General features: G+C 48.1%; 2 protein-coding genes across 2 annotated transcripts in view; one reads left to right on the plus strand and one right to left on the minus strand.

The window, feature by feature from the left end:
* LOC118087695 (B-cell receptor CD22) overlaps positions 1 to 4,129 on the minus strand; it is a 32,144-nt gene extending 28,015 nt beyond the window's left edge. Inside the window, exon 1 of the mRNA XM_035120615.3 lies at positions 2,969 to 4,129. The gene's annotated coding sequence lies outside the window, so the exon portion shown is untranslated. The remainder of the gene's footprint in view (positions 1 to 2,968) is intronic.
* A 2,752-nt stretch (positions 4,130 to 6,881) lies between these two features.
* Positions 6,882 to 23,810, plus strand: LOC118087899 (NACHT, LRR and PYD domains-containing protein 12-like). The gene is made up of 8 exons (XM_035120962.3): positions 6,882 to 6,968; positions 12,231 to 12,561; positions 12,823 to 12,903; positions 14,804 to 14,860; positions 15,910 to 17,686; positions 18,408 to 18,494; positions 19,665 to 19,832; positions 21,112 to 23,810. Exons 2-8 carry the CDS (start codon positions 12,231 to 12,233, stop codon positions 21,437 to 21,439), a joined length of 2,829 nt encoding a protein of 942 aa, XP_034976853.3. The 5' UTR covers positions 6,882 to 6,968; the 3' UTR covers positions 21,440 to 23,810.
* The last annotated feature ends 1,975 nt before the right edge of the window (positions 23,811 to 25,785 follow it).

A 25,785-nucleotide genomic window follows, 5' to 3' on the forward strand; every position in this document is an offset into this window, starting at 1 on the left:
CCTCTAGAGCAGGAGAAAACAAGCTTGCTCCATCTTTCATGTGACAGCCCTTCAGATATTTGAAGATGACTATCACATCTCCTCTCAGTTTCCTCTTTTCCAGGCTAAGCATACTCAGTTCCCTCAACCATTCCTCATAAGGCTTGGCTTCCAGACCCTTGATCATCTTGGTTGCCCTTCTCTACACATGTTCCAACTTATCAATATTTTTATTGTGGCACCCAGAACTTTGTGCAAAATGATTGTGATGAATGCTGTGCTGGTCAGGTCATGCTATTAGAGCTGGTCAAGAGGCCTTGTTCACACAACAAGCAGCTCCTCCAAAAGTTTGGACTTTTTGCAATAAGGAAATGTGCCAGAGAATGTGGGGGTAACAGTGGCTTTGATGCCATGAAGTCTGGCCTCCCCTCAACCAAATCAGAATGAATGACCTGGAAGCACCCAGAGACAGACACACTCCTCTCTTCTTCATTTGCAAGAATACAAGTGTCCCCATTTTGATCATGACCATTCTGCAAGACATGTGTGCCTAGCAACACGAAGCATGAGAGAAAGAGAAAGTGGAGGAAGGAGAAAAGGGAGGGGTAGGTGGCTCTCTCTTCCTCCTCTTTCATTTCTCCAGAAGCTGACCAAGGCCCCCAGGAGACATTCTCCTCTGCTGCATTGGCTGCTGCACAAACCAAAGCTTCCAGCTTTTTACTATTCCACACTGGCGGAAGAGGGAGGAGTGGCGGCTGCAGCTGAGGTTGTTAACTCAGTGGCAGCCCCAGCCCCATGGAAGAAAGAGAACTATTCCCCCCTCTCCTCCAGGTACAACTATCCTGGGTTCTGACGTGAAGGGATGTGGTACTAGGAGGTAAAGGGAAGAAGCGCTCATCTCTTGACTGACCCCATCCCATCTGAACTGGCTAATGGGTTGTAGCCTAAGGAGTGGTGGGGTGTGTGGAGGGGGAGGAAGATGCAAGAAAAGCTGGGAGCCCTTAAGGACTTTCCAGTAAACCAGTGGTGTCCAAACTATTTTCAAAGAGGGCCAGATTTGATGAAGTGAAGGGCCATGAGGGCCGACCAAAGGGCCAACCAAAGTTGCTGACCTTTTTTAGGATTGAAGTTGTGGAGGGTTTTTTTAGGATTTTACCCCAGGAAATAAACTGCCACAAGAGATACAGAACAATTAAATCAAGAACGAATAGATTAAAAAACAGTTTCTATTCAAGAGCTATAACCATCTTAAATGCTGTAACTAAATAATATGATCTTAGGGAGTTGTGATGGGTGTTTATGTATGTGTGTGTGTGTGTGGCTGCAATTGTGTTTTTGTTTTGATTTTATGGGATGGCATTCAATTTCGTTGTACTATGTACAATGACAATAAAAGTATCTATCTATCTATCTATCTATCTATCTATCTATCTATCTATCTATCTATCTATCATCTATCTATCTGGCCCCCGAAATTGACTTTGGACATGCCTGCAGTAAACTCTTCTGTGAATGTTCAGTTTATTTATTTTTAAAAAGCCATTTCGTCTTTAAGAATATCACACTATTTCTGACTGTGGTTCTGGTCAAAAGGAAGGATTCCAAGTGCTTTTAAAAAAATTATTTAATGCACCTTTGCCAAATCTTTCAGTACACATTACTCTCACAAGGTGGCTTACAGGATTATTATTTTTATTTTAAACCATGCAAAATATCAAAACACTGCAATGAGTTTCCGAAATACTATTTCAGTGTTAAAAACCAGCAGCAGTTAAAAAGTCACAGCACAGGAAGCTAATTCGCCACAGACCACCGGAATAAAAATAGAAAGCACAATTCAAAATCGTACTTGCCCAACTGCCCCCGCAGCAATTGAAATGCTTTCAGCGCAGCTGGTTCATTAAATCCAGCATCCTATTCTCACAGTAGCCTACTAGAAGCCTCTGGGAAGCCTGCGAGCAGGACCTGAGCACAAAAGCAACTCTTTCATTTGGGGTTTCCAGTGAGAGGCCATTCAGAAGCATACTGTATTTGACAGTGGAGGCAGAATGCAAGCAGTAGAATTAGTTGCCATTGCTAACCAGGTGATTTTGTACACTTGCCATGCTCTGCAAATGGGCAACTTCAAGGCCTTGCCCCCCCCCTGCACCAGCCTCTGATATCTTTATTTTCTGCACCTGATCACATGTCCTTCTGCCATAGCAAAGGCAGCTGCTGGGGTGAGAGTGATTTCCTTGTCTCATTTCTCTCTCTCTTTCTCAAAACGCTTTCCTATGGAGCAGAGAGTTGGAAAGTTATGTTCCCTTTCCCCTCCAGATGTTGCGAGCCTACCAGCCCAAGAACACCAGTCAAACAGCAAATGTCACAGGAACCTTTCGGTCAGTAATCACGCAGATCAAAGATGGAGTTAACTCTTCATTAGCACAAACACAACCTCCACAGACTTGGCTGAGTGTCAGGTTTAATGTGCAGAGCAGCTCATTTGCGGTGGTCTTCCTCCATGAAAATCAGTTGCTGAGACTGAAACCCCCCCCCTTCCTCACCAGGGATTTCCCCAAGGAATCGGGGGTGCTGCCTGCCTGCACCCAATGACTCCTCTGCCCTATTCATGCCTCTCCAGGTCCTGGGAGACCAATATGGAGGGGAGCATGTTGCAGCAGGAGGGGTAGAAACTCATGCTTCTTCACCACCCTGATTCATCTCTGCCTCTTGGCCTCCCTCCTCCTGCTTCAGCTTCTGCCTCCGATTCTGGACTTCTCTCTTCCACAGACTCCCCCCCCCCCCCCCGTTCACTAAGCCCTATTACCTCTTCAGCTTCTGACACCCTCTCTTCCCAGTCTTCTCCCTGCGACCAATTATCGTCATCCCTCCACCACTCCCTGGGCTCTGAGCCTTCTTCCCTTGGGGGGGGGAGGTGTTCCTCAGTTGTTTCCTCCCACTGTCCCTCGGCATCCAACAAATCCAGGACAGCATCTTTTTATAAACTTACCTGGCAAGATGTCCCATTGAGTTGAATGGGGATCGCTTCTGATGGAGCAGAGCACAGGGGTGGGGAACTTCAGGCTTGCATGTCCTTATCTGGCCCTTGGGCCACACCCCTTTTACAAGCCACACCCTCCCTCACCAGCTGCAATTCACATCCTCCTTGAGCATCTTCGCCTGCCTGGGAGGCATCCTTGGACTCCGATGGAGACTCTTGCTTGCCTGCATGGAGGATAGTGAGCAGGGAGGGGGGTAGCAGTGTGTTTAGAAACCTGCACCCTGCACAAAAGCAAACTTGTTATTAATTTCTCTGCCCACTTTTGTCTCTGGCCCCATCCACCTCAGGCATGCCCCCCCACCTCAGAATGGGATAAATCTCTCAAGGGCCCCCCTTTCCTGTGCCTAGGATTGCATTGCTAGCCTCAAATGCTCATCCCTGCAATGTTAGTGGTAAGAGTGGACTGCGCTAGCAGCAAACCTAAAACATCACCACCATCAACATTTTATTTGTATGCCGCCTCTCCACAGTTGGAACTATGCTCAAGGCGGCTTACAACATGGCAAGATTTACATAATTACAAACACAACAGAAGTCATAAACAATAAATACAGCACATCAAAAAGTACACAACCCAAGGGAAACAATTTCCATATAAATCGTAAGATCTAAAACTAAAGATACAACAATAATATCAATCAACAACAACAGCTCTCTCAACCCCCCCGTAAACAATACTCCAGCCCAAGAATCTGTTCAACAGCCTCAGCCTTTGTAGCTGGAGTCAGTCAGCACTCCACTCTCCCGGGCCAGATGGGAAAGGATCTGGCAGGCAGGGTGCGGGTCTTCCAGGGCTCACAGCCAAGATGGTCTCATTTGAAACAACACAGATAAAAATTAAAAACAATTGAAAAGAGGAGTCCTCGGCACTAAGCAGCAGCTGCAGTACTTGTGAAGCCTGTCAAGCCCCACACCAAGCCAGGTGGAAAGAGGCAAGGGCGGGGCCCTTCAGCAGAGGGACCGAGATGATGCTGAGCAATGTGTGGGCTGCCTATTGCGGAGGCAGCATTTTTAGTTGAGAACGGAAGCAAGGCTTGGAAAGCAGAAATAGCTCCTCTCTGGCTGTTTCCCTTTTCTCCGGCATCCCTCACATGCTACCGCGTTCAAGTCATCTAAACGCCTCAATATGAGGGCAGGGCGAAGCCTTGCAGATGACTAATTACAGTGGATTTCCCCAGTCTGCGGTCACTCCAGATGTTGTCAGGCAGGCCCGTCCAAGCCATAGAGGCTAGTGGCGCAGAGAACCACGGGGCCGGGCGCTGGAAGGGCGCCAAGTGAGCGCAGGGTTCCGGCGATCTGGCCAGGACTGCGCTCCACTAGCTGAGAGGCTGCGCCGCGTCTCTCTCCTACTCCGAGGACTCCGCGCTGCACCTCCTTCTCGTTTCCCCAGCGCTGGGTTCCGCTCAGTCAGGACCAGCAAGAGCTGCTTGGGCGCTGTGCACGTGCTGGTGGCGAAGCTCGACTGAGCGGAACCCAGCGCTGGGGAAACGAGAAGGAGGCGCAGCGCTGAGTCCTCGGAGGTGGCCTCCCACTGCTGCCGCGGTCCGCTTGGCACTCCCAGGCCCTTGGAGAGGCTCTGGAGGGGGGCGCTGGAGGGACATAGCACCAGGGCGCTGGATGGCCTTAAGACGGCCCTGTTGTTAGGCTTCAGCTTCCACCAGCTTTAGCCAGTGCAGCCAACAAGCCAGGGTTGATGATGAGAGGTGGTCCAGCAACATACATAGCTGCCAAGTTATCCCTTTTTTTTAAGGGAAATTCCCTTATGCTGAATAGGCATGAATAGGTGAGAAAAGGGAAAACTTGGCAGCTATGGCAACATATGGAGGGCAACCTAGACGGCGGCTATTTGGTGTCATTTGTAGTTGCAAGGATAAAGACAGGGCAGCATGTATGTGTGTGCGGAAATTCCATGCAAAGAAAAGATGGATTCTGCAACCTGCATGAATTATCAGGCTAAGCAGACGGCTGGATAGTCTCACTGTAGTTTTTTATTTGATTTTAAGGATTTATAGGCTACTCTTCAGCTGAAAAAGACATGCACGACAGCCTCCAAATAAATCAGAATTCTGCGCAAAGAAAACCTGGATCCTGCAACCAGTATAAATTATGAAAATAAGCAAATTTATTTATGGATGAGCGAATGTGTGTGTCTGTTTTCAAGAATCTATATGCCACTCTTCAATTAAAAAGTACCCTACAAAAAATAAAAAATAAAAAGCTGGGTTTTGGGGGAGGGGTTTATAAGCAATGAGGTTAATTAGGAATGGATCTGTCAGTTTCCTGTTTCTCATTTTTCCAAGCTGAAGCACAACAGTTCGCATTTCTCTTTCGATCCTCATGAAAATCCTGTGGCAATTTAGTGCAAATTTCTCCACATAAACACTTTTTTCTTTTGCAGTTTTGACTAACATACAACTTCCCTGCAGGCAATTTCCCCTGATGCAGTTTTGTACACCAACAATATATATCTTATACATGCTTTCCCTACGGCATGCATTTCTGCAGCATGCTGTTTGGCTGGAGAACTGCATTGCAAAATTTGAGGCAGTGCCAATTTTGAAGGCCAGCTGTGTTTCAGTTCACATGTTGATCCGAGAAGCGTGAGGGAGGTAAATTCTCATTAAAATGCAAACAAAGTGGAATCTACCCCCCCCCCCCAAATCACTAAGTGTAGTGCACACAGTTTGCAAAATCTCTCCTGTCTCTGCTTTCAAGCAGTGGGCCAAAATTATACAGTTAGGTTACACAGACCACTCCAAATCTTTACTGTGTCCCTCCTCTGGTTTAAGAACTTCCGAGGAACCTGCTGGATAAGGTCCAATCAAGTCCAGCATCCTGTTCTCGCAGTGGCTACCCTCAAGCCAGACCTGAGCGCTCTCCCCCTCCTATGATTTCCACTGACTGGTATTCAGAAACATTTCTGCCTCTGACCATGGGGACAGAGCGTAGCCAACCACAAATTAATGTCCTGCTTTGCCCAATACTTTAAGAACGGTAAAGGACCCTTGACCGTTAAGTCCAGTCGCAAACGACTCTGGGGTTGTGGTGCTCATCTCGCTTTACAGTCCAAGGGAGTCGGCGTTTGTCCGCAGACAGTTTTTCTGGGTCATGTGGCCAGCCTGGCTAAGCCACTTCTGGAGAACCAGAGCAGTGGGCGGAAATACCGTTTACCTTCCCGCCGGAGCGGTACCTATTTATCTACTTGCAGTTTTTGGCGTGCTTTCGAACTACTAGGTGGGGATTCGAACCTCCGACCTTCTGATTGGCAAGCCCAAGAAGCTCTGTGGTTTAGACCACAGCGCCACCCGCGTCCTTTGCTTAAGGTAAAGGTAAAGGGACCCCTGACCATTAGGTCCAGTCGTGACCGACTCTGGGGTTGTGGCGCTCACCTTATTGGCCGAGGGAGCCGGCGTACAGCTTCCAGGTCATGTGGCCAGCATGACAAAGCTGCTTCTGGTGAACCAGACCAGGGCACGGAAACACCGTTTACCTTCCCGCTGTAGTACCTATTTATCTACTTGCACTTTGATGTGCTTTCAAACTGCTAGGTTGGCAGGAGCTGGGACCAAGCAACGGGAGCTCACCCCGTCGCAGGGATTCGAACCACCGACCTTCCGATCAGCAAGCCCTAGGCTCTGTGGTTTAATCCACAACGCCACCTGTGTCCCAATTGCCCAATACTTAGGGACCCTCAAAGTCCTCCGAAGCAGAAATCCTGCCATATCCAGGTCCTCCAACCACTTCTCTGCCCCGGTTTTGTTTTTGCATCGCCTGCAATGGTGAATGGGGCATTGCTACAAGTTACCTGTGGTAAATATTTGACTAGAGCCACTCCTTGGTAACTATTGATTGGCAAACGTGCTAAAGACGCCAGTCACACAGAGAAATAAGCTTGCACATTGCATTCCCTCGTGTTTGAGGTTGTAAACATTTGGCTGTCCGCTAACAGGTAAGGACCTCCGTTGTGCATGCTAGATTCTGGGATGGGGAGGCAGGTTACCGAGTAGACATCCATTTCCATTTATTATGGTTTTAAACTTTTTTTCCAGTTGTTGCTTTTCTACTGTTTTGAAATGCATTTTAGCTGCTTGCATGGGGCAACTGGAAATCGCCTTGAGACACGTATGTACACGGCAATGTGAAATTAGTTGATTAAAATAAAGGTTAGGCTGGGAATGTAGAAAAATTGGGATCTGCTGCCTGATGGGATGTGCCTCACGTTAGTCCTTCAGATGGACTGAACAATGCAATCTGCTGACCACAAGAAGAACACAAGGGCTTTGAGGCTGAGCTTAGCTTCGCCTTCATCGCCCCTTACTTAAATCTGAAATTTACTTCATTTTAGAGGGCGTGATTTGTCTGTCGGCCTGCCTGCCTCTCGGGCGCACACGAACTGCTGTGTTAGCTACTAAGCAGCTATTCTTCCTGACACAACTTTTATCGTTTTTATGATTATTATTCATCAATCCTCTGGCACTTTTTGTGTCCCAACGCGCTTTGTAATTCTTATCTTGTTTATCCTTCCAATAACCCCCTGAGGTAGTTAAGCTGGAGAGATACAGGCCAGTCAAGGTCATCCAATGAGCTCCCCGGATGAAAAGGGATTTGAGCCAGAGGCTCCTAAAGCCCAGATGGCAGCAATTTTCTCTCTCCACCCCAACCCCCCCACGCCCTGCCGACCCCGCTGTTGTTTGTGGTGCTAGAATATAGAGGACACTTCTTTTTGACAGCCTCCTCCACATCCTTTTAAAGGATGTGTGCCATTCAACAGGTGCCTCTTATCCACAGGCTTGGTTCATGTCCGCACCATACATTTAAATTACTCTTGAAAAATATATTCCGGCAACGGTAGTTTAAGGGTGCTGGCAATTGTAGCTCTGTGAGAGGTAAACTACAGCTTCTAGGACTCTTTGGGAGGAAATGGCTTTTATGTATGCAGCAAAGGATGCAGTGATGTTTGTTTGGGATGGGGCTGCCTGCCTCTCAAACAACTATTACAGGTCAGGATTCCTTTCTGGGCAACTTTCCGGGAGCCAGAGGGCCAGTGAGTTAGGGCCAGAGGCAAATGCAGGCAGATCAATTGATTCATGTTGTGTACAATAAGCTAGTTAATACACACACCCCTCTCTACCTACCAGCCAAGCAAGCAAGCGGCTTATAATCAGAGTTCAGGGAAACATTTCAGACACACTCAAGGGATGTGTGGAGCAGGGGCAGTGAGGGGGTTTATGGTGAAAAGTGAAAAACATGAATTGCCAAAAAAAAAACAACCTAGAGCTTACAGAACAAAACCGACTTCAGATATGAAATCAGCATTGAAAGAACATATAAGAACAATTGAAAAATCTCATGCAACAGAAAACGGAAAAAAAAAGTTCCCCAGTTCATTTTCCTGAACTGGAGCAAGGTAAAAGATGGCAGCCCTAGAAGAGTACAAGGATGACCAGGGCCGTCTTTAGCAGACGCAGCACCAGGGTGCAAATATCCGGCCAGTGCCCCCAAATTACCACAGATAGTGTTGGGGTGGCCATAGCTGCACACTGCCAGCCATCCGGGGGGGGGGGCGCAACTCTCCCCCATGCCATTGCAGGAGAGCGATCCCCGCAGAGGCTTGGGAGTGAAGTTGCGCCCCTCCCAAGCCTCCGCGGGAGGAGAGCACAGCTTCCCCTCCAAGCCTCCTCGGGAGGAGAGCAATCCCTGCAGAAGCTTGGGAGGGAAGCTGCGCGCCCGCCAGCCTTCCAGTTGGCGGGGTGCAGCTGGCGGGCGTGCAGGGAAAAGGGAGGCCACTGGCAAAGCTGTGCAGCTCCCCCACTTGCTGGGGCGCCCTTGAGAGGGCGGCACCCGGTGCAATGCACCACTAAGCCCTATGGGAAAGACGCTCAACTCACTAATTTACAATAGATTCATATCACATCACCCTCACTGAACCTTTGGGCTTGATCAGCAACCAGCTCCCCTTATCGCTGACTCTGCCCAAATGAAAGGTCGAGTTCATAGCTTCCGTTATCAGCACCTGCCTTTGAGAAATGAGGTGATAAAGGAGAGCCATTTACTGTTGCCGAAGAATTGATGCTTTTGAATTATGGTGCTGGAGGAGACTCTTGAGAGTCCCATGGACTGCAAGAAGATCAAACCTATCCATTCTGAAGGAAATCAGCCCTGAGTGCTCACTGGAAGGACAGATCGTGAAGCTGAGGCTCCAATACTTTGGCCACCTCATGAGAAGAGAAGACTCCCTGGAAAAGACCTTGATGTTGGGAAAGATGGAGGGCACTAGGAGAAGGGGACGACAGAGGACGAGATGGTTGGACAGTGTTCTCGAAGCTACGAACATGAGTTTGACCAAACTGAGGGAGGCAGTGGAAGACAGGAGTGCCTGGCGTGCTATGGTCCATGGGGTCACGAAGAGTCGGACATGACTAAACGACTAAACAACAACAACAATTTACTGTTGCATTAACAGGTTGTGGCTCTTTCCCCAACTTGAGCAGTAGCTGCTTATCTGGCCACTGAAGAACTGGATCCAAGCCCAAAACGATTTCCCCTGGTCCCTGCTAACCCACCGGCATTTTAATCCAAACACAGTAGTCAGGAAGAGAGTTGTTTTCAAAGATGAGAGACGAGGAGATTCTACACTGTAATGCAAATTTTCCAGCTGTGTAAATTTGTTGCAGCAAAAGCACGACGGAGGGCCCTTTCAGATGACCTGCTTTATTGAGTAGCCATCCTGATTTGCTTGCACGAAGGTTACGCGGAGGTTAAATTACCTCTGGTGTTTATTGAGCATCCGTTCCGGTTTCTTTGCAGGTGGGTTGCATGACAAGGAGCATTGGCCTTGCATTCCTCCTGATCTGCTTGCAAGGAATTTATTTATACATCTTCCCACTCATCATTCATTCATCCCAACTTGTAAAAGTGCAATTCCCCATTCGTCCTCCAGTGCTGCACCTTTGCACCAATCCCCCCCCCTGCAATTTTGCATCCATCTTTCTTGCCCCCTGCTTTATGGCTGCCTCTATCCTGCCACACTTTTCTCCATGTCAGCTTATCCTCCAGGCACCCGCTTCCCCTTTTCCTTGAAAGAGGAATGGGAAGCTGTAGTCCTCCAGATGTCACTGAGCTGCAACTCCCTCCACCCTGGCTTGTGATGGCCATGCTGGCTGGGATTGGGGCGAGTTGCAGTCCTACAGCATCTGCAGGGCCACAGATTCCTTGGAAGAATATGCTTTCTGGCTTTAGTCACAGCAAGGACACAATCAATGAGGTGGAGAGAAGTGGGGATTGGTGTTCCATGATTTTGCAATGCAAACCCTCCAGTAGGTGGAACCAAACACGTTTGGGTGCGCTGCAAATGTGTCATTCATATGGGGGCAGCAACAACTTTGTGTTTGAGCCAGTAGGTGGAAGCAAAAATGCTCTGGCAGCAAACAGGGACAAAGCAGCCCCCTTCTTACCCCATAGCTCCTTCTAGCCTTTGCAGCTTTGGCCAAGCACCTGCAGGACCCCAGTTGCTGCTGCAGCTCACAAACCTCCCTTCCTAGTACTGTAGTGATTTCCATCAGAGAGGACAGAGTCACCTCGTAGCTCAGTGGTGGAACATCTGCCTTGTATGCAGGAGGTCTGGGGTTCAATCCCTAGCATCTCCAGATAGGGTTGCCTGAAATCCTGAAGAGCTGCTGTCAGTCTGTGCAGACAGTGCTGAGCTAGATGGACCAATTGTCTGCCTCAAAGCAACTGTGCCAATTGCAATAACCTCCAGCGATTACGTATGTGGAAATGCACAGAATTGGGACCAACAGGCATCATCTAGTCAAACCCCCTGCAATGCAGAGTGTCGTCATGCTTCTTCCCAATGTTGTTTGAGAAGCTGGTGCCTTTGCAGCAGTGCTGGATTTATGTATAAGCTAAACAAGCTATAGCTTAGGGCCGCACTCTCTTGGGGGGGGGGAAAAAATTAAAGGAAAAAACCAAAATATAAGATAAAAAACAAAACCTACACACAGCAACGGTGTTTTGTGTTGTGTAGGCCCCGCCTGCTAGCCTGCTCCCTAAAATATTACTGGTTTGCTCATTTCTATATATAGAGTGGCTACATTCTGCATGTGCAAATGGTTTAGATACCGGTACCTATTAGGTCCATAAATTACCATATGGCATATATTCAACACAAAAAAACAGCGACAATTTGTTGCTGACAAATAGGGTTGCCAGACTCAATAGTGGACAGGACTTCTGTGCCTTTAATTGCCCTGCTCTCTTTTGAGTCTGGAAACCTTAAAGAGAAACCAGCAGACCCTTTGTTTAATTTCCAAGCAAAGGGTCTGCTGATTTCTCTTTTAAGGTTTCCAGACTCAAAAGAGAGCAGGGCAATTAAAAGCACAGGAGTCCTGTTCTCTATTGAGTCTGGCAACCCTACGGGTGGCGAGCCTCCAGATGTTGCTTGACTCCAACTCGCAGCAGCCAGCATCGCCAATGGTCAAGGATGATGGGAGTTGTAGTCTGAAAACTTCAGGTGGACTTGTCACAGTGCCCTATCTTTTGCCAAAGAAGCAAAGTAATGTACTGCTGAAGGCATTGCTAGGAGTAAACTGCTTGTCTCTGAGAACATTAAGAGTGAGCTGGCCTGGAGTTGCCCATCTGAGATAAGTTCACATATATGCGTGTTTAGACACGTAGGCAGATATGTAAAGGTTCTTTCTTTCCCTCCAATTATATTTCATTAAGTTTCAGCTTTCTTAACATATACAATCAAAACACAATTTCGTCTTTCCTCTTATTTTTGTCAACTTCCCACCCCGTTTCCCATGGAGTTGTTGTTTTTCCCCTTCTGCTACACCCTATCTATTAAATCATAACTACAATATTATAAACCTAATAACTTCTGTTGCTCATAGTTCAAATCCTGCAAGCGAGTTCATCATACTATAGTATTTCTGAAACAAGGCGTCCATTCTTCCATTGAAACACTCACCATTAGGTGATCTTAATTTTCCTGTTGATTTTTTGCCAGTTCTGCAATCCACCATCCATTCTTCTTTGGTAGGAACTTCTTCCATTTCTGCACATAAAGAATCCGAGCTGTTGTTGTTACATACATTAACATGGGGGGGGGGTTCTGCCCCCTATAATCAGGGAACACTCTTCCAACCAAGCAACAAAATGGGATTGGCCTACTGCCCTCCTGTTCACCCTCTTCTTTCAATCGCTGCAGATGGCTGCTCCCTTGGACTGCACTCGGCTCATCCAGGAGCACCGGGAACTTCTCCTGCGCTGGGTGGAGCCCAACCCAGCTCCTCTGCTCCGCCTACTCCATGACAACGGGCTCTTGACCCAGCCAGAGTACTTTTCCCTGCTGGAGACCAAACCCAAGAGCAACCAAGTCATTGCGCTTCTGGACAGGTTCTGCAGCAAGTCGGAGAAGAGCCGGAAGTTCTTGGACGCACTACGGGAATTGCAGGAGGCCTACTGTCCTGAGCTCCAGCACTGGCTGGAAAAGAGCTGTCCGGAGAAAGGAAAAGGAGAACCTTCTCCAAGTCAGCCAGGCACGCCAGTGATACACCTCGAGGGCAGGAGGAGGGAAGGGCCACATTCCTTTCTTGGCAAGCTTCTGGGGGCCACGTTCCAGTGGTGGATGGGGTTAGGTGTAGATGGATGCCGAGTAACATACACAAATATTTGCCTCTGTATAGTGGGCTAGTTTCCCCACTCTGCACACAGGCATCCTGGTTCGTAGACCTGCCGGCGGGCATCTGCTCTCACACTGCTTTGCCTTCACAATCCTTCTCTTTCCTGTTTCAATCTAGAGCCTCCTCCCCAAACTCCCAAACGAGCTTTGCTGAAATTCTGGAATTCAAAGAAATACAAGCTCCCAGCAGTGCCTGCAGGCAAGTCATCCCTCCCACCTTGCTCCATAGGAGGGCTTGCTTCTGTGTATATATTTGTATCTTTGAGTGGACGGTGGGGCAGTGGGGCTCTCTTGGCGTCCAGCAGGTTGCTTTGCCGCTGCTCACCAGGTGGCAGAGGGGGAGGGACGAGACCGTGGTGTGGTCAGTATGATGTAAACGCATCGGCAAAGCCAATCTGGCGTCCCCACTGGTGCATCTGCGCATAGCATGGGCCTTGCCGCCATCTTGCTCTTTGCTCCTTTACCTCCTTGTAAGCAGCAATGTTTCAACCAGGAGGCCAGGTGAGCATCATTGCCCCAAGCTGTCCACTGGTCCCGGCGCCCCACTTTTTTTGGCCACGATTCCAAAGCTGGTTATCTTTAACATGTGTAAAAGGTTCGGTGCCATGGAGGCTCAACATAAGAACAGTTTCTGTTGTCCAATAGGTTGCTGGTTAATAGTCCAAGATGGGTAGTTGATGCCTCATAAGGAGAACTAGCTATGGTCCATGGGGTCACGAAGAGTCTAGGAGAGCTAGGAGAATTAGCTATGGTCCATGGGGTCACGAAGAGTCGGACACGACTAAACGACTAAACAACAACAACAACAAGGAGAACTAGCACTTGGGATGGGGATAGCCCATGGAATGCCCCACCAATTTTGTTAGAACTACAACTCCCATTGCCCCCAGTCAATGTGGCTTATGATCAGGGATGATGGGAGTTGTAGTCCTGGAAGGCACCACATTGGCTACCCCTGGTTTGAGAGAAGTTGCTCCGGCTCTCTGAGTGTTTTGGAGTGGGAAAACCATCAGAGGATGATGGAGTTGGCAAATTCCCACCCGTTAAGAGGGAGGGGGCTGATGTAAGAGACGTTTGTGTGTGGGGGGGAGTGTGAGTTTAGGCAAGAGAGAATATAATGAAGGTTAAAGACATGGTGTGGGTTGCAGGCCGGGGTATGTCTCTCTCTCTTTCTCTCTCTCTCTCTGAGGATGTGGTGTGGGGAAGCCTACCTGTTGCTTAACAGGAGTATGCATTGCTTGCCTTTCCTGATGCTCTACTGAAATAAACATTGCAAAAAACATATTGTTCCAACTCTTTAGTAGGGATCTTAAGGTGGCAGCAATTTTCATTCTGACCTGCCTTTGTCACCATCTGTGCTGTTTCCTTTCTGCTTCAGTTTGGTTTCTGCCAAATACAATGTTATCTGTTGGCTATCTGCCGTTTACCGTAATTTGTGTAGTTATTTATGTTAAGTTACAAATTTATCATAATTAATGACGTAATTATTCCCACAATGTTCACTTCAGTGCAAAGGAAACACCACTGTAATGAGGGGGGAGCCTCCCCAATTGCATATCATTTGCAGGCTGAAAACAACAATGGCGAATGCCGACATATTAAAAGGCGTGTGTGGGATGAACATTATGTGGCACTTGTAACAATACTCAGACCTATTGACAGTATGGGGAAAAGGGCTGAACTGGGATAAATGGTTCCAGTTTTATGCGCTCTTGGAAATGATTGCAGAAAGAGCAGTGCATCAGTCAGCTGGTTTGTGTTGCTTTGTGACAGGCAGGGCTGGCACAAATTAGGGACCTGCCCTAACGTTAGGCAGAGTGAGAGGATTGCCTCAGGCAGCAAGTGATGGGAGCTAGAGAACAGTGGCTAAGAGCTGGACAGCAGGCTGCCTGTGCCCCCGAATCTCCCCTGCTGCCCTCAGGAGGCCACTGTCCAGTCCCCAGTGTCAAAATAAGATTCCCCTGCCAGTTCAATCAGCTTCCGTATGAGAAATGCGGGAGCCATCTTGTCCTTTGCCTCAGGCGGCAAACTCTCTTGGGCTAGGAGGTCTCTGTAGGGCGCCTGTTCCCTATGCACTAAATGCTCTCTTGTCATGGCAGATGGGGAAAAGAGCAATGACCTGACGTTTCGAAGAGCCCTGAGCCGACAACTCAAAGGTAATGGAGGAGGAGGAGGAGGAGGAGGAGAAACAGCAATGAAAGTATGTGCAAGCAGAATCCAGGACAACGGATTCAGTGCAGAAGGGGATGGGGAACTGTTTTCAGACTGAGGGCTGCATTCCTTTGAGGGCCACCTTTTGGGGGCCCGAGGCAAAACTGGGCTGGGCAACAAATGAGACTCATAACTTCGCACGGCAGGTTACAGTCCAGCCTTACAAAGGTCAGAGATTTACCCCCTCAACTCCATGCCTTTCCATCCTCTGTCCAGGCAAGCAAGAGGCATTGGCATTCTCACACTTGATTAAGCAGCATCTATTCTAAATCTTGTTAAATGAGCAGCATAATATAATACACATATGAATGCTAAGGAAGGCAGTGAGGATAAAGATGGATTGCTCAGCACATGAATCTTGAAGCTGCCAAGGAAACTTTAGTTGCAAGTTTCCTATACTGAGCAGAGGGCCCTTTCAGCTTTAAAAATTCTATGTTTTTATGGCCACATACATCTAAAGTGGTATCATACCACTTTAAACTTCCCCCACGGAATCCCCAGGAAATTTAGTTTGTTCAGGGGTGCTGAGAGTTGTTAGGAGACCCCCATCGCCCTCCCAGAGCTACAGCTCCCCCTGTGGTTTAACAGTCAATCCTTCTTCCCAGGGAAATCTGGGAATCGTAGCTCTGGGAGTGGGGAATAGGGGTCTCCCTCAGCACCCTTAGCGAACTACGGTTCCCAGGAGTCTTTAACTGTGTGGTGCCTAGGATTCCGACACAGACATCTGACTCAAAGCAATCCTGCCCATTGCAACAACCTCTGCATCTCCAGTAAAGATCCCCAAAGTAATACTGTGAAAATGCATGCAAAAGACGGGTCCACGTGGATGTGGGTCTAGAGAGAGGCTTGTTCAAACGGGAGCTGCAAACGGGAGGGCAAGGGATGGATCTCCTTGCCCTACAATAGCCAGCCCTGTACGTTCCATCAGGATTATCTGCTGTACTTTTCTGGGTCTCCTCCTTATCTTTTGCTCCAACTGCTACCCACCTGCCAGCTGCTTTGCAGAACCACCGCCGGTCCCTGCTGACCCGCACAGAGAAGCTTTGCACCAATGTGGAAGACACTGAATCCTGTGGCCACATCGAGATCCGCTACACCGACCTGCTGCTGTCCGACAGCCCTCGCTCTGCTTCCAGCAGCCACGACTACTTGCACCTGGCCTCCCGCCGTGCCCGCCTCTACTCCCTCCATGCCCCCCGCCGCCTGGCTCTGAGCCAGCTTTTCTCCCCGCTGCCCGAGGAGAGTTCCCAACCTCGCCGGGTAATGCTGAGTGGGGCGGCCGGCATCGGCAAGAGCGTCGCGGCCCAGAAGATCGTCCACGACTGGGCGTTGGGAGCGGCCTTCCAAAAGGCCCTTTGCATGCTAGACTTCTCCTTCCGGGAGCTCAGCCTCATCAGGACACCCCAGAGCCTCGAGGACCTGATCCGCAGCAAGCATGTCCACCTGAGCGGGGTTCTCCCTGAGCTGCTAGATCGGCCTGGGGAACTTCTGGTGATTTTAGATGGCCTGGATGAGTTCCGGCACTCCCTCGAGAGCAAGAATCCCCGTTTCCAATCGGACCAGCCAGCTCACATCAAAGATCTGGTGCACGGACTCCTCTATGGGACTTTGCTACCCGAGGCCACCATTGTGGTCACGTCGAGGCCTTCTGCTGCCCTTCCAGAAGACCTCTTTGACCGCCACGTCATTATCCTTGGCTTCCAAGAGCAGCAGGTAAAGGACTACTTCTTCCGCTTCTTCCGTAACCCAGCACGAGCTGCAGATGTGCTTGGTTACATATCTGCCCACGAGGGCTTAGCCAGCCTCAGCTTCATTCCCCTCTACTGCTTTATTCTCTGCACAGCGCTGGGGGAATTCTTCCCACGGACAGGGGTGATGGAGGCCTCCCCACCGAGCACCATCACCGAGGTCTACCGCCAGTATTTGAGCACCATCCTCCGGCTGCGACGAGCAGGGGAAGCTGGCGGCGCCTTGGAAAAAGCCAAAAACTTGGTGCTGCAGCTTGGCAAGCTAGCCTACGCTGGTCTGCTGAAGGGGAAGGTTGTCTTCTATGCAGATGAGCTGCGGGGTTTCGGCTTCGACCCAGAGAACCTGCCCAGCACTTTCTTGAACCAGATCTTCTTCCAGGAGAAAGACGAGGTCTATGCCTTCTTCCACTTGACCATACAGGAGTTCTTAGCTGCGTTGTATTCGGTGGCTATCTTGGACCCCAGTACTGAGGAGTTAACTTCTTGCCTGGATCTCTGGTGGGATGGAGAAGCTCCAGAAGGTGGGCAGGCCGAGAGACTTCTGCCCTCACCAGATGGACGTGCTCCAGCTGGACTTCTCGGCTACACTAGGGAGTTCCTGAGCGGAGGCCAACAGTGGGACAACCTGCAGATGTTCTCCAGGTTCTTCATGGGCCTCTTGAGCTCCAGGATGCAGGGGAAGCTGGAGAGCTTGGCTGATGGCCTAACAGGGGACCCCCTTGTTCCTTTGGCGGAGTGGCTGGGGAAGAAAGCTCAGTACGAATCAGACCGGAAGCTGCTCTCCTTGCTGCATTGCCTGGCAGAGCTCCACCAGGACTGGGTGACACAGAAGGTAGCTTCCAACCTGGATGAAGTGGATCTGTTCAAGGTGACCTTGAACCCAGCTGACTGTGCAGCCCTGGCCTATGTCTTGGGCTGCTCGGAGCATAAGAGGCTACGGAACCTCAACTTGAGCTACAGCAACATGGGCATCGGGGGGCTGAGGCGACTCCGGGGGCTCCTCCATCGGTGTGAGACTCTCCAGTGAGTACCTGGTTGGAAGTGTTCTAGCCTTGGCCATATGCCATGGGCAGTGGCTGCAGGATGCCAGCATCTTATTCCCTGCCATCAATAGGGGCAAGCAGTGGCGTTCAGGTCAGGCGTCCAATGCAAACTTGCATCATTTTAATTGCAATGTTTCTCCCAGGAATTCTCGGAATAGTTTGGCAAGGGTACTGTGAATAGCCGGTAAGAGACCCCGAGGCCAAAGCACAGAACTTCAACTCCCACAGTGCTCTGTATGCAGAGGGAATAATAGTCATAACTAATAATAACAACATATTTATATGCAACCCATCTGCCTGGGTTGCCCCAGCCGCTCTGCGTGGCTCCCAACATTAAAAAATACAACATCAAATACTAAAAACTTCCCTGAACTGGGCTTGCCTCCAGGTGTCTTTTAAAAATCCATTTTAAATCTGCAACATACATATGCCCTTGGTGTTTAAAGGAGCAGGAACAGATTTGGATGCCGTTGAATTTAGTTATTTAGATAAATTCTATGCACCGCTTGCAAATTCAAAGCGGTTTACAAGAGGAGGAAAACAGTAAAGTTAGTCTGTGCTACGTATTCAGACCTCTATGGAGTGTTAGGGGAGGGGTAGTATTTCTGGTAGGGGACACACCATGCTCCTTATGGGATAGTTTGCCCACCTTTGGTCCGTACCGTTTGCTCAGCTCTCACCTGCAGTTTCCTGTTTTCCAGGTTGCGGTACAATTCTCTGGACTGTGAGGCAGCAGCCATAGAAGCTGAAATACTCAGGTCCCCAAGGTGCCAGGTGAAACGACTCCTGTGAGTCACCTTGAATGTCCTTGTATGTGTGTGATGTAACCTACAAAAGTCTTGGCATCACTCTCACCAGTGACACAACTACTACTACTACTACTACTTAGGTGGTGGTGGTTGTTTTTAAAAGTGACTCAAAGCAACTTAAGATAGGGTTGCCATATTTCAAGAAGCGAAAATCTGGAACCAGAAAGAAGGAGAAAGAAGAATTGTTGACCCTCTTTTTTTAAAAAAAAAAATCCCAAAGCTGCTTTTTTGGGGGAATTATCCCAAGTTGTTGAGCTTTTTTTTGGGGGGGGCGCAAAATGTCTGGGATCTATGGCAACTCTACTTAGAACAATAATGCATCACACTGAAGGAGGCCACAGATAATTAAAAGCCAAAGACCTGGTGGGAAATAAATGGTTTTGCCTGGTACCTAAAGATAAGTAATGATGGTGCCTGGTGAGCCTTCCTAGGGAGAGCATTCCTCAAACAGGGAGCCACCACTGAAAAGGCCCATTGTAGTGCTGCCACACTTTGGACCTCCCATGGAGGAGGCACATGAAGAAGGGCCTCAGATCACAATTACAGGGTCAGTTCATATGGAATGAGGTGGTCCTTGATTTATGGTCATATCCACATCATGCATTTAAAGGACATGGCCTTCCCCAAAGAGTCCTGGGAAGCATAGTTTGTTTAAGGTGCTGGGAATTGCAGCTCAGTGAGGAGTAAGCTACAGTTCCCAGGATTCTTTGCAGAAAACTGTGTGCTTCCAATGTATGTATCATTGTGGTTCTAGTTCATAGAATCCTATGTCCGTAAATTCAGACAGCTCACCTGCAGCATGTGATTTGGTTTATTTGCTCAAGTTCTTTGCTTTTGTATAATGTCCCTACCTCCTCCTTGAGATGGCCCACTGCCTAGATTCCATAGGATTCTGCCTTTAACTGGGAGTTCAGACATTATGACCCTCTAACCAGTTTCAGCTCTACGGAAGTAAAATCCTAATTCCCAGAAGGGGTGTGTTTTGCTTCATTCATTCTGATGGGATAATCTGGAAGTGGGGATTTCCTATACAGGAATTCACAATGTGTTAGTTTGAATTCCACTGATTACGGGAGTTCCTCTTTGCTTTAAGTTAAACTTCTCTCTCCCCCCCCCCCCAATCTCCACCCCCACCCCAAATTTCTTAAGGTTTTGTGGGAACTGCCTGGGCTCTGAAGGGGTGAGGGGTTTATGGGATGCTCTCCAGGAGAACACCACCCTCGAAGAGCTTTATCTGGATATCACAGGAATCACAGATAGTGGCTTGGATAATATCATGGATTCCTTGATGGGCAACAGAACGCTCAGGCTCTTGACGTAAGTATGCTCCAATGATATTGCACTATAATATTTTGCAAACTTCTGGAAATGAAATCAAAAGCCTGCCTACCAGAATAGAATTTGGGCAGGAGGTATAATTGATTAGAGGTGATCACATTTTTGCAAAGATCCCAACACAGAGGATCTGTGTTGGGAGTAATAAGGAATAATACTGTATACATATAGGAATTTTTTTTACAGATGCACACACACCAGATAATACCTTCATGAATTTCTACAGTTTTTATTCCTGTAGTTGTAGTTTCTATAGTGTGCATTGCAGAATATGTAATCATGAATATAGTTTTTCCCTCCCCCAAAATGAAATATTTAAAGTATGCATGCATAGATATACTTATCAGATTTGGTTTTCCTTTCCACTGTATTTGTAAACAAAATAACTACCGGTATTTAATTTTAAAAGTGGGGAATGAATTTCCTTAGTTGAGCTGCAGTGAGGAGGAAGGGAAAGCCACTGAGTCAGATGTGGGACACTTGTGGCCTTCCAGATGTTTGTAGACTACAACTCCAATAACCGCTGACCATTGGCCATGCTTCCTGGGCGTTCGGATGGGAGTTGAGCTGTTGGAAGCGAAACAGCAAGGATCATTCAGTTTGGCGCTTAAGGGTTAATTCTGTTAAAGTCGACTATCCAAGAGGGAGACTAGTGGAGCTGTTGCTTTAGCAACCAGTCAGAATGGCATGACCTTTGCTGAGGTAGTACATATCCTGGCTGTGTAGTTCTGAGGGAGTGCTCCCCTTGTGTGTTTCACCCTGAAACCCTCCTCACTTGTTTCTTGAGCATGTGTGTGTGTGTGTGTGTGTGTGTGAGAGAGAGAGAGAGAGAGAGAGAGAGAGAGAGAGAGAGAGAGAGAGAGAGAGAGAGAGAGAGAGATCTGCATGCTCTTCTATTACAAGGTCTATGTCTATCATGGGTTGCATCCTGGCTGAGTTAATTACACTAAATTTGTTGTTAGGACACCCCAATGCCTTCACAGAGCTACTATTGCCAGAGTTCCCTAGGAAGAAGGATTGATTGTTAATCTATTCTGGGAATTGTAGCTCTGTGGGAGGAAAGGGGGCTCCTAACAGCTCCCTCAACAAACTACAGTTCCCATGATACTTTGGTGCAGGGGAGAGTCATGACTGTTTAAAGCGGCATCATAACACTTTCAATGTATAGTGTGCATGTGCCCTAACTTAGCTTGGACCCAACCCCGTGTCTATCCACATTTTCCCCCAGTATACCTTTATAACACCTGTCTTCTTTTCTCAGCATTGTGGGGAACCGCTTGAGCAAAGCTGGGAAAGAAGTCCTCTCCGAGTTGAGTCGCAGGAAGCCGGAGCTCAAGATCATAAGCAGTTTCCTGTCTGACATGGGGCTGCTGCAGGCATATTTGGACTGGGTGGAAGAGATCAAAGCAGACCAGGAACAGATGGAGTCAGTCAAGAATGCTGACGCCTTGCGCTCTGTCCTGGAAGTTCTGGGGGAAACAGAAGATCCAGGAGCCAGCCAGGAAGCTCGGGAAAGAGCTGAACTACTGAAGAAACAAATCACTGTCCTCCTGGGGGAGGAGAAAGCAAAGGAAAATGGGACCCCGTGATGTCTACTTTGCTTCACCTGTCCTGCAAATTGAGGCATCTGCTGGGAGGCCAAAGGACACCATCTCAACGGGTATATTCTGCAACATGTTGTGGATGCAATATTAGGGCGTTAGTGGTAGACTTTTACTGGACCGTCCGCACATCATTCTGCCTCAGTCGTTGTTCTGAGATGCCTCCTTAGTGTTACCTTGTTCTTCCTCTATAGTGCAACATTCCCCCTGGGGTTGTTAGGTATGGAAAGTTATTGAACTTCCAACAGGAAGCTACTACAGGATGTGTAAGCGATTAGAAATGAAGTCCTGAAATGTTTGCAGCTATAAACAGTCCTGAGATCAGGATCATGTCTTAAGTGCCCCAACATTAGCAAAAATACTTGTGGGTGCCTTCGCCTGCCCTACCTGCAATAGAACATGTCTCTCCCGTATCTACAGCCACAGCAGGCGCTGCAATTCTCCAACGGTTTGAATTCACCCCTGAAGGCGCAATCTTTCATTGTCTCCAGGAGACAGACGGATGATGCCAACTGAGTATCTGTGGACACACAATATAAAGGACCTCTGGATGGGCACCTCAGCCTACCCATAGCTTTTTCTGCGTGGGGAATCTCCCTACCCTACTCAGCCCCTTGGACACAGGAAGCTGTCTTTATACTAGGTCAGTTTATTTGTTCATGCTCTGTGCTAGCAGCTGCTCTTGGGAAGACATCTCTCGCATCACCACAGACTGCAGAGTATGAGGGCACATCTGGGCCCCTGTGGCCAGCGAGGGGACCAAGGGCCACTGGGAGCCTGTACCCACTGCCTCCCAGGAATAACATTTAAGGCAAGGGGTAGACCTCATTGGTCCTATTGATCAACTGGAGAAAGCGCAGCTGCGAAAAGGAGCTTGCTTCCTGAGAAAACGCTGCAGAAGCAAAGGCGGAAGGACGTTGTGACGCCATCCTTCAGCCCAAGCAGGGGGTGGGTGCTTCTTTCAGCCTGAGAACCACATCCCCTTCTGATCAACCATCCAAGAGTCACAGGGCAGTGGTGGGTGAAGCCGGGGGCAAAAGTGGGTGGAGCAACACATGTAAATTCTACCTTTGTACAGTAGGTGAGCTAATACACGCACTCTCCAGGCATGGTAGAGGCATTATTAAAGTCCAATGTCACATTCCAGGCAGGCGAAAACACTCCGGGGACAAAGCAGGACCTGTGAAAGCTGTATTGGGACCCTGGGCCTAAGGTTGCCCACCCCCGAGCCAAAGGAACAAGGTCTGCCAACTTCCATTCAAGCAACGATGCCAGCAAAGGGAAATGAGCCTGGCCTGAAAGGGATATAAATGTTCACAGCTCACCATTTTGTTCTGGGCTTTCAAGAGCTGCTCTACCTCCTCTTCCTTTTCCCTCCCCTCCCCTTTTCCTTGCGTGTCTTGTCTCTTTCACCTGTGAGTCTGTTGTCCGGGCCTCTCTCCCTCGTTTCATTTATGGGAGCTGTTTGGGGGAGACAATAATTGCCTGGAAAGTGGAATGAAAATATCATTAAGTAAAGGAGTAAAATCACCTGCTCCTACTTGATTCTTTTTCACTTGAACGTTAGGTTTTCTGCATGGAGGGCATGTGCTTGACCACTGAGTTAAGGTTGCACGTCTTAAATCAGGGGGATGCCAGGTTTGCCATTATCAGTAGAACACACACCCCAGATATGGGTATATCCACATGAAGGTGCTAAGAGCTGTGGAAAATCACATTCTCACTTTGTCAGAGTTCAGTTCTCATGACCCCTGGCCCATTGGCCATGTCTCCTGGGGCTGATGGGAGTCTAGTCCTTGGAAGTGCAAACAACTGGGACTATTCAGTTTGCAACTTAAGAAGGACTAATGAGCTACAAGAGTGTGCAATTGTTTTCCTTTGCTAATCTCTCATTCAGGACATCGTATGTGAACTGAAGCTGTTGCATCTGAACAAACAAACACACCTCAGACATCAGATATATTATCGGGAGCCAAAACAGGCACAATGTAGGAGTTCTGTGATCAGGTCTGCTGAACAACTTTTAAGCTAAAGCAACTGCTCTGAAATGGGTGTTTGCCTATGTGCCATGCTCCCTGCCCTCCCCCCTTCCTGATTTAAATGACATGCTGATCTAAATTGCAAAGGTATTATTAAACAGGCTGGCAAGTTACGCATCAGGAGGTGCCAATTTGCATAAAGTTTGCATTTGGCGATTTATATGTACAGATGCAAATTTAGAAATAATTACAGTATTATAATTTTAAAAACAAACAAACCTACAATGCCTGGTGGGGAAAACTATGGGTGCCTGGCTGCTCAGTCTGCTGCTCAGGTCCTGCTAACTGTTGATGGGCAACTTCAGGTTCCTTCTTGCTCTGCCTTTTTTGGTTCCTGATCTTTCAAGCTACATTCATACTATATGTACCATGATGCTTTAAACTTGGCCCTCCAGCTATTTTGGGACTACAATTTCCACCATCCCTGACCACTGGTCCTGTTAGCTAGGGATGGTGGAAGTATAGTCCCAAAACAGCTGGAGGGCCAAGTTTAAAGCCTCATGGTATGTACCACATTAAACAGTGCTTGTTTTCCCCAAAGACCTGTAAAGGTCGTTGAGGTGTTAGGAGACCACTCTTCTCCACCCAGAGCTACAATTCCCAAAGTCCCCTGGGAATTCTGTCTGGGAACTGTAGCTCTGTAACACAGGGAAGGGAACAGGGGTCTCCTAATAACTCTCGGCACCCTTAACAAACTACATTTCCCGGAATACTTTCAGGGAGACCATATGTAAACAGCCATGGCTTCCACCAAAGTATTTTGGGAAACGGTATCATACAGCTTTTTTAAAATAAATAAATTGCAAAGGTAATTACAAAAGTACAGCCTCTTCTGGGATAGGGGAATGCAGGTGCCGTAGAAATACCACATGTGAGGTCTTTAAATAAAAGTGTATGAAAGTATTTTTTTTCCTGAAGGGGCTCCCATAGCGGCTTACGTCCAATCAATTAAAACAAGACAGTCCCCACTCTCAGGCTTACAGTCTCAAAAAACACAACACCTAGTGGGAAAGGGACAGGGAGGGAAGAGGGAGCAGGGAATCAAACTGAAGGATCTTTGTCCTCATAAAGACCAGCTGGCACAGTTAAGGGACTGAAGAAGGTGCCTGATGGCATTTGTTCTGTCTGGAGCAACCCCCTGCCAAGCAGGAAACATTGTCAGGAATGCTTTGATGGTGTTTCCTGCTTGGCAGGGGGTTGGACTGGGTGGCCCTTGTGGTCTCTTCCAACTCTAGGATTCTATGAGATTTCTCTCTCTTTCTGGATAGTACATTAACAAAACTCCACAAAACTCTCATGCATAGATTTATGGGAGATAAACAAGGCACGTGTTGAAATATTGCTCACATTCCAATACACTGCTCCATGGCTCTGAATGCAGATGGTTAGAAGCATTTTATGAAGTTTTCCGCGGAGCTTTGTAAGGACAAAGTGACTTCACCTTTTCTTCTTGGGTTTGCCATCACTAGACTACCACTAGATTATAAAGGAGGAAGGGAGGTTTCTTCTCACTCCCTGGCAAGAGCCAATAGAAAGTAGATTATTTCTGTGCCTACATTTCCCAACCTGCCATGGGGGGTCTAAAAAAAGGGGGGAAGGCACTATCTTTTCTGAAGGCGCAGCATTGTTATTCCTGCCACCTAATACTAATACACAGATTTGCTATCCCTTTGGGGGCAGAACAGCATTGGTTTGGGCAAAGCCTGTGCATAAATAGCCTCCACATCAGTTTCCAGACTACAGTCTACAGAATACACTCAAAAAGTGGAGATGGAGCCATAGGGGGATCCATTCCATACATTCAATACATGAATTTCCTAGGAACTGTATTTTCCTCCTCACAGAGCTACCATTCCCAGCACCCTTAAACTACGGTTCCCAGCTTTCTTTGGGGGAAGACATGTGCCTTAAACATGCCTTGAACATGCTTTGAATGCACTGTGTGTAGTAGGCAGAAACACCTAATTCTAGGAAGCTGGTGGGCAGTGCCACCTCCTGGCCTGGTTGATGAGTAACAAGGCAGGTGGGAGCCGGGTGGGGAGCTGGCTAAAGTGGGAGGGCGGAGGATATTACCGGTACTGTATTAACTTTATAATACTTTATGCACATCAAGCGTCCTCGCTGTGCAAAATGTGTCTGTGTTCGCTTGTGCAAATTACAGGATTTTCTCGAGTCTAATCCGCCATCAAATCTAATGCGCAGCTCAGTTTTCAAAAGCTTGAAACCAAAAAAAGTATTTGCTGGCAAATGTAAAGGTGCCATCGAATCTAATGCGCACCTTAATTTTCGCAACGT

This window comes from Zootoca vivipara, chromosome 6 (genome assembly GCF_965207765.1).
Source record: "Zootoca vivipara chromosome 6, rZooViv2.hap1.1, whole genome shotgun sequence".
NCBI classification, from domain to species: Eukaryota; Metazoa; Chordata; class Lepidosauria; order Squamata; family Lacertidae; genus Zootoca; species Zootoca vivipara.